This window comes from Platalea leucorodia (genome assembly GCF_965183815.1).
Source record: "Platalea leucorodia genome assembly, chromosome: W".
In the NCBI taxonomy this organism is placed as follows: domain Eukaryota; kingdom Metazoa; phylum Chordata; class Aves; order Pelecaniformes; family Threskiornithidae; genus Platalea; species Platalea leucorodia.
In genome coordinates this window covers 9318469-9336484 of record NC_138859.1, presented here as the reverse complement: position 1 = coordinate 9336484, position 18016 = coordinate 9318469, and the positions used below count along the sequence as shown (strand labels likewise).

At 39.6% G+C, this 18016-nt stretch overlaps 1 protein-coding gene across 1 annotated transcript in view; it reads left to right on the top strand.

The window, feature by feature from the left end:
- Nucleotides 1-1501: 1501 nt before the first annotated feature.
- Nucleotides 1502-18016, top strand: part of LOC309601869 (3',5'-cyclic-AMP phosphodiesterase 4D-like) — a gene marked incomplete at both ends in the record, with an annotated part of 480588 nt that continues 464073 nt past the window's right edge. Inside the window, one exon of the mRNA XM_082335086.1 lies at nt 1502-1866. Coding sequence (XP_082191212.1) covers nt 1502-1866 — 365 coding nt within the window. The remainder of the gene's footprint in view (nt 1867-18016) is intronic.

Below are 18016 nucleotides of genomic sequence, written 5' to 3'. Positions count from 1 at the left end.
GAAAGGGTTGACATAGGTGTACATTTCCCTTAATAAGAAATTAAGAAATAAATTTATGAGGTTTAAAATGATCGCAAATCTGTGATGGAAAGGGAAAAAGGATGGCAAGACCAATTTTGTGATTGGGAAAATAGAAGTTGTGCATGAAGCTAACCAGAACTAATGAGTAGATTAACACTGATTGGAAGAAAATGTATGTTTTTGTAAAGATACTGTAGGAGAGAGATTTTTGCAACACATTCTTGTTTGATACTGATATTCTGGCAAACAGAATAGAAGGACCAGACAAATACATATTAATAGTTTTCAAATGAACACCTGCATGTGTCTTTTTCATATTTTGTCAGGAGTGTAGCGATTATAATTTTGTCATGAATAAGAAGTGTTAGATTTTTAGAATATTACCGCACAGGACAAATGTAAATTCTACTTTAAAAAAAAAAATTCAAGCAAAAACTTCCTTTGGTTCTGGATTATTGATTGTACATGAGCACAAAAGAATTTGAAATGTAAAACTAATTTTAAAAATGCTTTTTAGGATGAAGTTCCTGCTCTGTAAATTTTAACTTTAAATGATTTTTCTGCAGCAGTTACAAACTCCTGAAACTTGTGGTTTATAATGTAAAAGCTTCTCTGTAGCAGCAGGCTCAGCATCTCTATAATTAAACCTTCCTTGCATTGATTTACAGCAAGTCTTACTCTCGGGGTGGGGGTGGGGGGTGGGGGGGAGAGAGCTTACTCATCGGGGAAGATGGCAGACCAGAAGATTTCAAGTTGGGAAACAGACGATTTCTGAACCTGATACTGCAAAGATTGAAAGTATGATCTAGGGAATAAGGGGTGGTGGGAGGAGGAGTTTAGGGAGTAAGAACCCATTTTTAACCCACCGTAAAGTTCTCGGTGAATTGGAGTGTGAGCAACTTTGCCACCTGCCGTCGCTTTGCAGGGCGAGTCCTTCTGGGAGGGTGTCATGTCCGACCAGCAGCGAAACACCGGTGTAGTGCCGCTGGCTCCCTAGGCGTCAGGAAGGGAGAAGGGAGCCCGGGGAGCCCGGGGAGGAGGCAGGCTGGAGAAGCGGCAGGGAGAGACCCTCCGCGCTCACTCCTAGTCCCAGTCCTCCCCTGGGCTGGGCTGGGCTGGGCTGGGCTCTCCGCCATGCCCTCCCCCGCCTCCTGCACACCCCGGGCGCGCTCTCCACGCTGATCGCAGCCTGCTGCCGGCTCCGCTCTCCTCCGCGCTGGCTCCAGCCCGGCGTTAAATATTTCCAACAGGCAAGCCAGCCCCCTCTCCCTCTCTTTCCTCCCCCTCTTCCCCGCCTCCCTTCCCGAGTGGCCGGGAGGACTCGGCGGCGCGGCGGCCCCAGCCTCTCCCGCACTCGGGCGAGGGGCTGTGCGGCAGGAGCTGTCCAACTTTTCAGCACAGTTTCCCCTCCGCTGCCCGGAGGAAGGCGCCCGCCGCCGCCCCGCCACCGCCCCGGCCCGCCGGCCCGGCCGCCGTCAGCATGGAGGCAGAGCGCGGCGGCGGCAGCGGCTTGTCCGCGCTGCCCGGCAGCAGCGACGGCGCCGACGGCAGCGGGAGTCTCAAAGCCCCCAAGCATCTTTGGCGGCACGAACAGCACTACCCGTCGCAGCTGCGGCAGCACCAGTTCCTCCAGCACCAGCAGGCCCTCGGTCCGCCACCGCCGCCCGCCTCGCGGGGCCGCTGCCTGGCCGGGGCTCGCGTCAGGCACCGCGGCTACTCAGACACGGAGCGATACCTCTACTGCCGAGCCATGGACCGCGCCTCCTACGCCGTCGAGACTGGCCACCGTCCCGGTTTGAAGAAATCGCGGATGTCCTGGCCCTCCTCTTTACAGGGACTCAGACGGTAGGAGAGGGCTTGGCTCACAGCTCCGGTCGCGTGGGGGGGGGGCGCGGCGGCGGGGTGTCGCTCTCCCGCCCGCCATGGCTGCTCCCGGCCGCGGGGAGGGGAGCCAGCGGGGGCCGCTGAGGTGTGGGCACAGCGGGCCCCTCCGTCCGACCGACCCCGCTCCCCGCGGCGGGAAGGAGAAGGGACGCCGTGCGTCTGCGGAGGCTCCAAAAGGGAGGTGGGAGCGGGCGGCGAGGGTGGGCGGGCGGCCGGGGGCTCCGACAGCGGGAGCGATGCTCTGGGCTGCCGTGCTGGGGAGCCCGGGGTGGGAAGCTGCGGGGAGCGGGGCACGAAGTTAAAATAATAAGAGCTCTGGGAGGTGGGAGACAGTCTGGCAAATCCAGGGTTAGGGTCCTGATAGTTTGAATGGGCTAAGATGAGAAAATAGGCTATTGGTTTCTTAGCCAGAGGGAGGAGTCCGTCATTTACTAGTCTATTGTTCCCTGTTAAATGAGCTGTAGATTTATTTTGCAGTGTATAGCTCACCAATGCCTATTTTGCCCTTGATGACTATCACAGGCATCTGTTTTAAAATCAAATTCTCTGTCAAAATCAGTAGGATATTGTATTTGATCGATCAATTTATTATTCGGTCTTCATTTTTAGTAGCTGGAACCACTTCCTTTTAGTGGAAAGCCCCACGCTTGTATTTGAATATTAAGCGGACATTGTGAATAAAGGATTTATGCTGAGAATGGTGGGCAGAGGGATAATACTTAATACTCAGGTACTCTCTAGATTTTTGATTTCCTGGATAATCAGATTTTTATAGCATGATATGCTCGATGAATAAATAATAGAATCCTTTCTGAATAAAGATTGCTTTGTGTGTTTCTGTGGTACACACTGTATTCTTTATTATGGAGCCTTGGCCATAAATCTGAGCAAAACATACCTGAACATTCTCTGGCAGTGTTTGCTCTATTTCTACCTAATGTTGGCTTCATTTCCATATATAATTGAGAAATAAAAAGAGGTTCAGCATTTCTAAATTAGAATTAGACTTTCACATCAGTAATCTTTAAAATCTGTCTTTTAATATATTTGGTTTTCATGCAGCTATTCTGTTGCTACACCTTTGTATCACTTGTGTGAACTCATGCTTGTCCAAAGTTAATGATGATAATTTTTTCACTATGTAAGATTTGAAAGAACAAATCATATGCTTCAAAAATGAACAAATGTTCAATTTAATGCTCTTTTCAATGCACTCCTGGTTTTTTTTTATAGAAAAAACACTAGGCGTCTATGGTTTTCAATCTTTAAGACTGAATGCATTTCTCTTTTCTGAATGCAAAGAAGTTTAATTTTTGTAAATCGGAATGGTTGGTTTGAGTATATTCAGCATTTTTCCATGAGTGATTAGTTATTGAGGGGATGACAAGTCAAGGTGGGAAGGGAAAGAACACATTATTTATTGTTAGGATTTTGGGGACATTTTAAAATTTTAAATTAAAATTCTTATGATGCCTATTAAATAGGAATTTAAAATTCTCTGTGAACAGTATTTTGCTTTTTTTAATCTTCCATTCTTTTTATAAATGCCACCATGTTGTTTTGACAAGACATACTGCTTTAAAATTCAGGGGGGGTGTCAGTGGTTTTTATTTTCATTTTATGGGATTGGTAAAAATGCTTCAGATGTGCCTCCTTTTTAGAAGTACTAAAGCAAAGCAGAATAAAGAAGCTCAGTAAAATTGACAGTTCCATGACTTTCTTAGCAAAAATAAATTCTCACAGTTAAACATTTTGAATGAAACAAACAGCTATAATATGCAAACACAAAGTGAACTGTAACAAATTGCTTTATAAATATATTCAAGAAATATCAGAAAAGCCTGGTCTTTCCAGGACTTTCATTTCAAGTTCTGGGTCAACTGCTTTTTTCATGGAAAGCAAAGCAAAATATCTTCTTAGTATTCTTGTAAAACAAGTAACTTTCAAAAATCCCAATACTTCTGAATAAGACACTAGTCCTTTTTTGAAGTACTTCAGTTCCTTTTTCATTTTAAGACTTCTAATATTTCTCTCTTATTTAACCTATTTGTCAGAAGAACATTTCTTAATGGATTCCCATGGATTTATTATGGTCTAGGGTGATAAACTTGTCTTTCAGAAAACCCCAAATTACTCTGAATATGAGAGAGTGGGAAAAATTGTGTATAGAACTGTACAGAAAACACATCATGTATTAGGGATAGTATTAAACATTATTGGCTCAAATATGCAAAATTTATATCTATAGAATTATTTTTCTAGAATTTGTTTTGTTTTGCTCTGAAGATATCCTAATTCTTAAAACCTCAAGGAAAACCATAAAGGAACATTTAAGAAGCCAAATATACAACTTTGAAGTTTCTTCTATTTTAAGTTTTGTAGGAAACTTAAAAATATGTAACAGTTACATTTTTCAAAATAAATGAGAAGGAATTGCATATGTTAGAGTTAGAACAGACTAGTACATCTTTATTACCCAAACTGAAGAGAGTTAACATTTAAAAGGCAAAATCAACCAGCAAAAATTCTAAACTGAATTAGTTGAAAAACACAATGTGCTTGTACTTTGGAAAATGAAATATTGTTTATAACTATTTTAATGCTTCCTCTGGCTCCATATAATAATCACTGTAACTTTGTAGACAACTTTAGTACAGCACTGTATTTCTTTCAAGGAATACAATAGCATTTCATTACATAGAACAGTGTATCTGAATCATTGACTGATGCCTTTTTCTTAAAAGTCAAGATTATTCCTATATTTTCAAACCAGAAGGTAAGTGCTTTGAATTCATATACACAAGAGCTATACAAAAGCCAGAGGAGTTGAGAAGATAGCTGGGACTATCCGAGATCTTTTTTTGCCATTTGTTTACTGTGTGGTCTTGGGCAAGTCAATTAATCTCTCTGTGGCGCTGTTTTTTCATGTGTAAAATATAAACAGAAATAGAGTCATTATAGATTTGTGTTAAAGTGATTTCTTAGATCATAGAATAAAAGGTATTATGTAATCATAAATAGTACTAGTGGAATTGGGGAATAAATACTTCAACTCAATTTTCGAGTTAATAGTGCAAAAACATTCAGTGTAATAAATGGAGCTGATATTCTGATTATCTTCAAAAATTTCAGGTACCTCTAATTTTTAGTTGTTTTAAAAAAAACTTAGCATTTTTAAAGGGCATTATTCATATGTCAATTAAATCATCTTGCCATATCGTCTTGCTATGTTCTATTTTTCACTACTGAAATTTCAGACAGGAAAAAAAAAAAGAGAAGAAATACCATAGGTCCTAATTCCACTAGTCATGGAATTTCCCAAGATGCTGTATCCTTAATATACATCCTACTTTCTTAGACCTTAGACTTCTTTTCTATCAGGTTTCCCAGACCATAATTTTTTTTACAATAGATCTCCTGTAAATTTTATCTCAAGTGATTTACAGGTCTAGGTTTCTTCATTAAACCAACTTTTCATCTGTATTTATACATAAGCAACTGCACAAAGGTGAGGCAATGTTAGCCTTTGCAATCCAGTAATCCTGGTGCTTGTTCCCTAATGCTGTCTATTTTAAAACTGTACTTTGATAAATGGCCATTAAAATTTATTGCTGTCAAGAAAAACTATTTCCTCTCCCTTTCCATTCCTTGTATGGGACTAGGTCAACCAGGTAGTATCCACCACTGCATTGCTTACATGTGGAGATCTCCAAAGTATCAATTTTTTCCTTGAAGTGTCAATCTTGTCCTTATACCACTCAATAAAGGGTCAAGAAACCAAAATAACATCCAAGATTGAATGCAGTGTAATATTTTAGTGGCCCAGAGGCTTTATTCTCTATTAGGAGAAGAAAGGAGTTTTATGTATTAGTTTCTTGATTTTCTGAAGCCTGGGATACTGTATAACGCTATAGTCATTTAGCTAGATAAGCCCTTGGTTTCTGTAGCTACAAATAGAGCACCTGGAAAAAATAATGGTACCTTTGCAAATCTTGGCAAAAGTCTGTTGTGTGCTCCAATAAAATGCACCCTTCCTTCCATTCTAAAACCCATCCTGTTCTCCTGTTTGGTTTGAAAAGCTGCTCTTGATCTATTTCCTAAGGAAAAGGAAGATGGGTGTTTTCCAACTTACAGGCCAATCAAAACAGCTCTCAGAATTTAGTAGCAATCTCTAATTAAGAATTTTGTTGTTTACTTGTCTGGCAGCATTTTATTGCTTTGTTTACTACTAAGTGGTACTGGCACCCAAGATGTTACAATAATTGGCATATGCTAATCCTCCCTCAAAGAAACTAATAATTTTTACAACTTAGTAAACATTGTTGGATTAATGTTCTTTATGAATTGTCAATAAAGATAAATTAAATAAGAAACTCATATTTTCAAATGTTCTAAATAAGTGACTATAAGGGCCTTATTTTCATGTTTGTTTCAAAAGGCTTACATCTTTGGATTGTTAGAGTTATGTGACCTGAACAATACAAATAGTGTTAATTTTCATGCTGTTGGAATTTGTTAAAATATTAGCTTTTAAAATTGACATATTCAAATATATTTCTTTGAATCTGAATGTTGCTGCAAATGAATGGTGCCAATTTCCTAATTTAGTGAGTATAGAAACCTGGTAATTTAGCAGGACAAGCCCATCATAATCAAATGGAGATTAATCAGGACTTAAACCCTTTTCATTAAAGACATAGCCATGTAAAGTTCTACCTTAAATTATTAATGTTTAATATTTATTAATGTTTAATTATTAATGTTTAATGTATTTCTCAATGGGAGCTATATAATGCAGTTTTTCTTTTAGTATTTTTAAAATAGGCTTTAATATAGCAACATTATTTATTAGTAGAGATATCTGTCCAAGAAGTGGTTACATAAAGGGACACACAGAGTCATGGTGTCAGCTCTGTGGCACTCAGCTAATGTTCTAAACATCTCTCTTTGGGACACAAAGTGCATAGCTGAGGGGTAATTTAGATGGGAACTTTGCATAAAACACTAAAAGAACCACTTTGAATTTCTTATAAAAGTTATCTTAAATGGAATTAAATTATTTTAGCTACACAGTGCTCCTCCATTAGAGAAGATTTTGGAGCTAGCAGATGACTGGAAAACCTGTGAGATTATGTTGATGTGTTAAAACTGTAAACATGAGAGGAAGCTGGGAATGTATAGGTCCAAAAGCAAGGCAGAACCATTTGACTGATAAATAGTCTTGATGGACAAGTTCCAAGACTGAATTTTTTGCTAGTGGAAGGCAAGAGTTTCATGAAGAAAGGGTGTTAGACAAGCCCCACTCAATGTCACCTGATAGAATGATTTGAAAGAAAGTTGGTATGTGCAGACATGTGGAATGTCAACTTTCCTTTGCAAGCTTAACCAGTATGAGATGTGTTATAAGAGAGATGAAAATTTCCTGTCAAATTTTGAAACTAAGAAATCACTGGGTGGACATCATTCAGTTATGACCATAGGTTATCACACCTATGTTTTGGGATGTGGTCATGTTCACTTGTTTACAGGAGCTGGCCATAAAAAGTGGTGAGAGTGAGAGCAGATGCTACTAAAATTACCTTTCAAGTTTTGGACACATTCATTATTGTTTTCAATTATTAGCTCTAAACTCATAGTTTTAGATTAAACTCATCAACTCCTTTTTTCTTTTTTTTCTTTTTTTTCTTTTGTTTCTTTTTCGTTTTTTATTTCTCTTCACTTAGAAAATGAAATAACACTAAGTATTTCAAGGCAACAATTGGGTTCTCAAGAAACAGCGAAAGGACTGTTTATAGAAGCGAATAGAGGTGCTACTAGTAAAGTATGGTAGCAAATGGAAGGAGGATAAATATTCTGCAGAACTGTTCTACTCATTGTTATAATATCAAATAAAAAATATCACAGATTTAAGACCAAGATGCTTATTTGCAGATGCACTTGTGTGCTCTCTCTCTCTTTCAGACACTTGAGATATCATTAAATAAAATAGTAGTAACATCCCACTTAATGATAGGATAATGATATAAAGGACTGGTACATATATACACATGCTTCAGGAACTGATGTTCATTTCATTTCCCTCTGTCCACTTATAAACCTTAGATTATCAGCAACTCACATTTCTTTATGTACCAATGTTCTAGGAATTTTTAGGCATAATCTGTGCTTGGCTGTGAGAGTAAAAACAGCTTACACTTAAGATAGGTGTTTTGATACATCTACATTGTTTATAGGCTTTCCCATATGTGAGGAGAAAAATGCCTCTGTGATATTTAACATTACAGAAATTTCACTAATGATCCGTTTTATTTTCATCAGTTAACAAGGAGTAAATACCGAATACCATAAAAAAAATACTGAGGTGGTCACCTGAATTTCTGTTTGGAAATAGTGTGACTTACAAAAATACAAAAGAAACTGATAATTTTAATAAATAACAACACTCTGAGGACACTAAGAAACAAAAATATTGGATTAGAGAGAGAGAAATTGATTTGAGCAAACAAAGCCCACCACTAAATCTTCACTAAAATTGTCTGGCAAGTCTCACCATCTTTTGATCACTTTCTGACTAGCTTCCTTCATTCTATACAGTGATTCATTTACTTTCCTTAGGAACTAAACAAATTTCCACTCATGCTTACTGACTATAAACCAGTAACAGGAAAGGTGGTCACTTGGGAAATGTAGATTTTAATAGGGTTGCCAACAGAATAGTTTTGGTGTATGGCAGGAGATTGTTCCTGAGCAAAGTAGTTTTCCTCCCACCTCATACTGCCAGAAACTCTACGTGTCATTTTGAAAAGCCAAATAAGCTAGTTTCCAGTATTGATCTTCTGAAGACTGGCAGAGTTCCTTGGATTAAGGAGGATTTCATATTTACAGTGTATTTTTCTTCTGGAAAAGTTCTGTAATATTTCAAAAGCTGCAAATTACTTTCTGTGAAAGGCATATCAAACCTTTTACATATACATTTTAAAACTGTATAGCAAAAATATCTTGTTTTCTATTTATTGTCTTAGAATCATAAAGCTGGAAGAGATCTCATAGCAGAATCAGCTACACCTGTGTGTCTTTTCTTCTTTTCTTTCATTTTTTTCTTTTTATTCCATATTCTTAGAGTTCTAATCTATTTGTTCCTTTCTTCTACACTCTTTCCAGTTTTGATCCATACCTTTCATTATATAACATGTCCAAAACTGATCAAAGCCTTCAGCTAAGGAAATGCTAAGAGTGGATAGCACAGAAGCATAGCTTAACTGTCCTGCAAGTTATGCTGCTGTTTATTTATCCTAGTTTGATGACTGACTTTTTTACAACAGCATGGTGTCCTGATTTCAGCTGCTCGGGGACTGGCTGGGCATCAGTCAGCGGGTGGTGAGCGGTTGCATCACTTGTTTTTCCTGGGTTTTGTTTCTCTCTCTCTCTCTCGTTGTTTTCCTTTTAATTATAATTTATTATTGTTATTGTTATATTTCAATTAGTAAACTGTTCTTATCTCAACCCATGAGTTTTCTCACTTTCACCCTTCCAATTCTCTCCCCCATCCTACCGGGGAGGAGTGTGAGCGAGCAGCTGTGTCGTGCTTGGTTGCTGGTTGGGGTTAAACCATGACACATGTCACTGTTGAATCATAATCGGCTTCTAATGCACAGTAACCCCAAATGCTTTTAAACAGAACTGCTATCTAATTGTTATCTTGCAGTTGTGCAGTTTCCCCCAGTTGTATGTTCCTGCTAATCCTATAATAATAAATAAAGATCAAGTACTTCCTTGAGCTCATGAAGCATGAAACACTACTATAATCAAAATATTTTTAATTTTTATAATATAACTTGTAGTATAGGGTCAGTAGGAAGCCCTATTAGATTGCTAAAACTTTTGATGCAATATTTAGTGTTCTATAAACAGCTAGAAGAAAAGTTTGTGACTTGATAGTCCCATTGAAATAACAAGCAAACATTGATGCCGTAGTAGTAGAAGTGTTAGTATACATGATAAAAATAATATATAGGGTGGTTTTTGTTTTTTTTTTTTTCATTAACAGATGCATACTCAAAGAAAATAAGGTAAGGAAGTAACTTAAAGTGCCTTTTTTTCTTGGGGTGAAGTATACAGCAAATAATTAAATTATTCATTGTGATATTCTTATGTCTGTTAAATAATGCAGCAGTATTGCATAATCCACATGAATGGAAACAACTGACTAATCCTTACCTAGATCACACTCAGAAGCAAAACTATATCAGCAAAGTTTCTATTGTAAACTTTTTCTATACGCTTTTCCAGAATGCACATTAAATCTTCTCTGACCTATTTAACTTGTAATGACTATAAATGTGGTTGAAAAATTAATGACTGGATCCAGGAAGAATAGAAGAAGAAAATTTTCAGATCTGGCAAATATTTTTGTATTGTTTTAGAAAACCTTGATGCCCAAAATGTGAATTCTAATATTTGATTCTACCTCTGTGTAAAGAACCCTTCTTTTATCAAAGTATACCTACACTTAGTAACGGTTAAGGAATATTAAAGTATAATTTGAAACACAGGTCAGACAAAAAAAAATGTGGTTTGAATTGACAGTAACAAAACTGAAAGAACAAAGAAATATTAAACTGGTACAGAAACCTAAAGAAATGAGCAGACTGAAACCCACACGTACATTTTCTGCCCTTCCAACCATATAATATTTTTCACTGGTGCATAAGTAGGAAATTAGCTGAGAAATTACACATAAGTAGATGTCAATTAATTTCAATTCACAGAACTTAATCACTTTGATTCTTGCTTTAGATACATCACCTTTAGTTTAAGATTACGCATTATTACCATGCACCAAATAGTGAAAGAGAAATGCTCCTGCTTCTGCCTCTGCCTTCCCTTCCAGGAGCTATGTGTAATAATCTAATTGAAGTCTGAATTTCATTAAACTTTGCCTTCTTAGACTTTGCAACAGGAAGGTGATAAGGCTGAGAGATCCCAGAGCATTGCTGTCTTTACAAGCTTATTTATTAAGAGAAGAACTCTTTTGTTAGTACTAAAAAGATCTTTGGCTTAATACGAGCCTTAACATTGCTCAAATTCAGCTTTATGACTTGTTTGCCCTTCTCACCAAAAGAAAGAGAAACAAAAGTGAGGTATGCAATATACAGTTCCAACGGTCCTAATGTTTTCAACCGTATAGTTTTATTCAGGTAAGAAGCTGAATGCATTTTCGGGATGCTGCTTTGTGACAGCAGTGATTACCTTTCGAGCATTCAGATACAACATGATTTGCCCAATCACTACTTAACACACACATACTATTGTTTTGAAAAACAACTATAATTCTATGGAGTCATCATCCATCTGCTTCTTTCTTGATCTAGGTATTCCTGGAGTCAGTCTTGCTACAGTTACTTATTTATGATGCCAGATAATGGAAGGGTTTCACAGAGGTGTTGGAGGGGCTAGGATGCTGGAGTTCTCTCTGTTGTCCAGGGGTATCCTTTCTTCTTCAGAGTGGGGGCTGTCATCCTCCTCCTTGCAATAAGTTGGGGTCCTTTAGTCATGCTTACTTAAGCATGACTATGCAGTATACAATGTAAACTATATAAATATATATCTTAAGAAAGTTCATACAATTTCATACTATAAAGACTAATTGGTACATTAGGGAATGAGATTTTCCTAACACATATCAAACTCTAATACCAATTTACCCCTATTCTTGCTATATCTCAAATGTACTGAAGTCTGAATTTTTATTTGTCTTCCAGATTTTTGATGTTCCAGTTTTACCCTAATGTGCAGCTTGAAAAAAACAGAGGTTATTATTATTATTTTAGGTGGAATAAACACCCACAAATTTAAATTAAAATCATAAGTGAAAATCAGTAATGACTCTCAAGATGAACCTCTTCATGTTCCCAAAAGTTGGAGGTATTCCAAACTTCTGGATACTTTAGCAAGTGCTTATTTTAAACACCCTGGATCAAATTCTCTCATTTGGCAAAATAAGCTTAAAGTGCCCAGAGTCTTTCTCGTGGTTTAACCCCAGCCAGCAACTAAGCACCACACAGCCACTCACTCACTCCCCCCCGGTGGGATGGGGGAGAGAATCGGAAGAGTAAAAGTGAGAAAACTCATGGTTTGAGATGAAGACAGTTTAATAGGTAAAGCAAAAGCTGCACGCACAAGCAAAGCAAAGCAAGGAATTCATTCACTACTTCCCAGCGGCAGGCAGGTGTTCAGCCATCCCCAGGAAAGCAGGGCTCCATCACGCGTAACGGTTACTTGGGAAGACAAACGCCATCCCTCCGAACATCCCCCCCTTCCTTCTTCTTCCCCCAGCTTATATACTGAGCATGATGTCATATGGTATGGAATAGCCCTTTGGCCAGTCTGGGTCAGCCCCCCTGGCTGTGCTCCCTCCCAGCTTCTTATGCACCTGGCAGAGCACAAGAAGCTGAAAAGTCCTCGACTAGTGTAAACTCTGCTCAGCAAGAACCAAAACATCAGTGTGTTATCAACATTATTCTCATCCTAAATCCAAAACACAGTGCTCTACCAGCTACTAAGAAGAAAATTAACTCTATCCCAGCTGAAACCAGGACAGTATCCACCCCTTATTCCATACCATTTACGTCATGCTCTGGTCCCACATTATCCAATACATCCTCATTAACCACCACCCCACTTATTCTATGGACCACTCCTGTAAAATGTCTGTAAAATGTCCATAAACATCCACAAATGTCCACATAATGTCCATTGAGTTCATTTAGTCCGTGACTTTGGGCTCCATCGGTGATGGTGATCACTCAGGACAGGAGAGGTGGTGTGTTGCGTGGAGTTATTGGGCACCAAAGCCAGCTCAGGTCGGGTCACTGCTGCACTTGCACTGCTTCTTGTAAGGCTTCTCCTCCATTTGTTCAGGTGGTTCCTGCTATGGTAATTCCTATAACATGCAACTCAGATCATGGGTTACAACAATTTAAAGGTATTTCCATTACAATCTCCACCCCTGGCCCCTTTGGACCAGGATTAACATTGCAATGAACTCCTCCCCTTGCTCCTAGCCTGGCTAGCAACAAGGGGTTCCTGCTATAGTAATTCCCATAACATGCAACTCAAATCCTGGGTTACAACAATTTAAAGGTATTTCCATTACAGTCTCCACCCCTGGCCCCTTTGGACCAGACCATTGGGTTTAACACTGCAATGGACTCCTCCCCTTGCCCCTGCTTCGGCTTGGACTTATCCACAGACTGCAGTCCCTTAGGGGTTTACCTGCTCCAAGCGGAGCCTTGTCTATGAGCCACAGTCTCTCCAGGGGTATACCTGCTGTGGCATGGATTTATCCACAGCCACAGTCACTTAGAGGTGCACCTGTTCCCACATGACCTTCTCCATGGGCCACAATGCCTTCAGAGATATACCTGCTCTAGTGTGGCCTTGCCCGCAGCCACAGTCTCTTCAGAAGTAAACTTGCTCCACCATGGCCTTACCCGCAGCCACAGTCTCTTCAGAAGTAAACTTGCTCCACCATGGCCTTACCCATGGCCACACGCTTTGAGGTGCTCCAGCATGACCTCATGCACAGCCACTGATGCTTCAAGGTGTACCTGCTGCAGCACGGACTTATCCACAGCCACAGATGCTTCCAGGTGTACCCTCTCCAGCACAGACTTATCCTTGGGCCACAATCCCTTCAAGAAGTATACCTGCTGCGGCACAGACATAACCATGGCCACAGACTCTTTGAGACATACCTGCTCTGGCATGGGCTTATCCACATCCACAGGCGCTTCGGGGTGTCCTGCTCCCACATGGACTCATCCACAGGTCACAGTCCCTTTGACTCGAGTTCACACTGGAGTTCCAGCCTGTCCAGTACAGCAGCGCAGAAACAGCAGCGATGCCCTGGCCATCTGCCAGCCCAGGGCATGGCCATTGTTGTTATCAAAATGTTCCCAGGCACAGCGGAGTCAGATGATAAGCAGTTCAGCAAGTAGCAAAAGCAAAAAGCAGCCACTAACGAGCACTATAATATACAGTAAGGCAAGCAAGCCCCATGGCAAGTACAGAAGCCTGCTGATTAATACCTAAACAGCACTAACAGCTATAAATTCAATCATCTAGCACATTCCAATTAAATCTGTCATTATCTCGAACCCTTCGGGCCCCACGTTGGGCGCCAAAAAGGACTGTCGTGGTTTAACCCCAGCCAGCAACTAAGCACCACACAGCCGCTCGCTCACTCCCCCCCGGTGGGATGGGGGAGATAATCGGAAGAGTAAAAGTGAGAAAACTCATGGGTTGAGATGAAGACAGTTTAATAGGTAAAGCAAAAGCTGCACGCACAAGCAAAGCAAAGCAAGGCAAGGCATTCATTCACTACTTCCCAGCGGCAGGCAGGTGTTCAGCCATCCCCAGGAAAGCAGGGCTCCATCACGCGTAATGGTTACTTGGGAAGACAAGCGCCATCCCTCCGAACGTCCCCCCCTTCCTTCTTCTTCCCCCAGCTTATATACTGAGCATGATGTCACATGGTATGGAATAGCCCTTTGGCCAGTCTGGGTCAGCTGTCCTAGCTATGCTCCCTCCCAGCTTCTTATGCACCTGGCAGAGCACAAGAAGCTAAAAAGTCCTTGACTAGTGTAAACTCTACTCAGCAAGAACCAAAACATCAGTGTCTTATCAACATTATTCTCATCCTAAATCCAAAACACAGCATTCTACCAGCTACTAAGAAGAAAATTAACTCTCTCCCAGCTGAAACCAGGACAGTCTTCAAGGACAGACCACCTCTTCTGCAGTCCCATTTTCAGCAGAAAAAAAAATAAAGATGGCAAGGCATTCTGTGCCTTGTGTTGATTTCCTAGAGAGTGCAAAGGGTTCAATAGAATGGAGCCAACCTTCTCGGTGTCTGATCCCCACTTTTATAGTTTCTTGGCCATAAGGGAGGATATGTCCAGCTGTATCGATTCTTACCCTATATGTGAAAAACCAGTAAGAATATCAAATATGTATGTGAATATGTATACCTTGCCATGAAAAAAGATGTTTAAAGACAGACTAAGGTAGTGTTACTGTTCTTTTTTCAAAGTTCTTACCACGATATACAAGTAAAAGTACACCATTTGAGTAGACACTGTAAAACAAATCAAACACAGCTGATGGATTTTGAATAGTTTGGAAGTGTTCAGTTCTACTTTCCTATCTATTTTTTTTTCTAGGTGATAATGATGATTAACCAATTGTGTATTAAACATACACCAGTTTCCTTTCTTCTAAGAAATGACTTTGTTTTGGGACTTACATAGCTATTTTAGTTTATGACGTGGATCATATTAACGTTAAGGATGTTAGCAGAGAGAAAAGAATATGTTACTTTCACAATACTTAATTTCCCAACTGGATCTTTGAGCTTTAATTTCACTTGTGATTATATCATCCTCAACATATTTAATGTCTCTTTTTATCATTTATATATTATTAAATTCGATTCTTCAACATTTAGGTTCCTAAATTTTATTTTATGTTATTTATTTTAAAGAAATTAATTCCATATTTATAATGCTGTTTTAAACGTTTTGTTGGTTTGGTTTTTTTTCTGAAAACTGCAGGTAAAATAAATGCTTTCTGAGTAATTGCTGAAATCCACATTAATAAAATCCAGATGCAGTGATAAAGTTATTTTGGTGGATTTGGAAGGAGCTGGATCAAATCCAGAGAATTTATGGTGTTGTGGTTTTATCCTACATAAATCAAGATTTAATTATATTTATGTATTCTAATTATATAACTTATTTACTATTTAGAACAACTAGTATAATAATTCATGGGTAATTAAAGCCATTTAATGTTGGTTTTGATTAATAAAATTGCTACATAGTTGGAAATTAAAAATATGTAGCAACATTATTTGCATCTTTAACATTATTAGATGCTAACTTTTGAAACTAGCACAAATTCTTCTCCTTTTTCCTTGGAAAAATTCCTGATTTTCAATATACATGGCACCTTGTGGATATAAAATAGATTTGATTTTACATGAATAGGCAGTAGCTGCTTCCACAGATTTTGTAAATGCTTCTGAGTTTTATTTATTTCTGTATGATCTGTCAGCACTTCTCTCTTTTGAGACAAAGCGGAAGGGCATCTAAGTGGGAGGAAGGTGGTAGAGTCAGACAAAACGCCTTTTTTCCATTACTTAGAAGGAACTTAATGGACCTTTGGGAAAATATTAAAATTTAACACCAGTGAAATTCATCTGTGCTACAAGTGGTGCAGATGCTAATTTTCAGTGTTTTTTGCTTTAAGAGTTTCTTTTTTTTCCTGTTTCTGTTTTTTCATCAGGAGATGTCAGCCCTTTTGATGCTAAAAGGTTATTTTATGTGAAATGCTAACAATGGCTATTACCTGCCATCTGAATAGGCTTAAGGTATAGCAGGATTTATGGTTTGCAATTAAATCTACAGTACTTGGTCCCATGCTGAACTGTTTGACTGGTCAGGCTTAATAACTTTCAGTCATGTTCATGTAGAATATTATCGATATTTTTTCAAATATCATGGGAAAGCAGCCACTCCAATGGAATTTAAGAGAGTAATGGAATTTAAAAGAGAGAATTTAAAAGAGAGTTTTGCAAATTACTTTCTGGCGGATTTCTCCCTAGCAATAAGAAAAGAATATTTTCAGCTTGTTTGAAAATTTGATAAGTGTTAACTGAGAGTTGGCATTGTGAGTTGATTTGAAAGTGGGAGTTGCCATACAGGAAATAAGATATAAGTAAGATGAGGATAACTAATGAACAGCATTGAAGGTGAAAGGAGCAACTTGTATTTGATGCTATAGAAAGGGGAAAAAGACAGCAGAGAAATGCACCAAAGGAGACAGAGATGTTGAAGAAATTGGTTAGGTAATTTTCTTTGCAGCAGCATTCTAGGTGAATAAAGGAGATGATAGATATAAAATAATGAGACTGTGGATTTTAGTGCTATAACAAATAACGAATGCCCCCACTTCCTCCTCCTTTCTCTTAGCTTTTATTGCTGAGCAGATGCCATGTGGTATGGAATATCCCTTTGGTCAGTTTGGGTCAGCTGTCCCAGTTGTGTCCCCTCCCAAGCTCTTGCCCACCCCCAGCCTACTGGCCTTTGGGGGGTGAGGGAGGGGAATGTTGGAGAGACAGCCTTGATGCTGTGGGAGTGGTGTGCAGTAGCCAAAACACTGGTGTGTTATCAACACCTTTCTAGCTACCAATACAAAGCACAGCACTATGAGGGCTGCTATGGGGAAAGTTAACTCCATCCCAACCAGACCCAATACAGAAGGTCAGGACCCTAAACCTCAGAAAGGCAAACTTTTGGCTGTTTAGGGCACTAGTGTGTGAGATCCCTTGGGAAACTGCCCTCAGAGATAAAGGAGTGAATAAGAGCTCGGAGATATTTAAAGATGTTTTTATTAGGGCACAAGAGCTCTCAGTCCCGATGTGCAAGAAGTCAGGCAGGGGAGGCAGGAGGCCAGCTTGGCTAAGTCAAGACCTCTTAGTGAAACTAAAACACAAAACCAAAATGCATAGGCAGTGGAGGCAGGAATACACATCCTGGGGAGATTATAGGGATATGGCCCAGGAGTGCAGGGAGGGGATCAGGAAAGCCAAGGCACAGCTGGAGCTGAACTTGGCTAGGGACGTAAAAGATAACAAGAAGGGTTTCTTCAGGTACATAGGGCAACAAAGGAAGATGAAAGAAACTGTACCCCCCATGATGAGCGAAACGGGAGACCTGACTACAACTGACATGGAGAAGGCTGAGGTACTCAACCACTTTTTTGCCTTGGTCTTCACTGGCAAGTGCCACGTCACCCAATTCACAGAATCCAAAGGCAGGGACTGGGAGAATAAAGTATTGCCCACCGTAGGAGAAGATCAGGTTTGAGACCGTCTAAGTAACCTGAATGTGCACAAGTCCATGGGACCTGATGAGATGCATCCGCAGGTCCTGAGGGAACTGGCAGAGGAATTTGCTAAGCCACTATCCATCATATCTGAAAAGTCGTGGCAGACTGGTGAAGTTCCCAGTGACTGGAAAAGGGGAAACATAACCCCCATTTTTAAAAA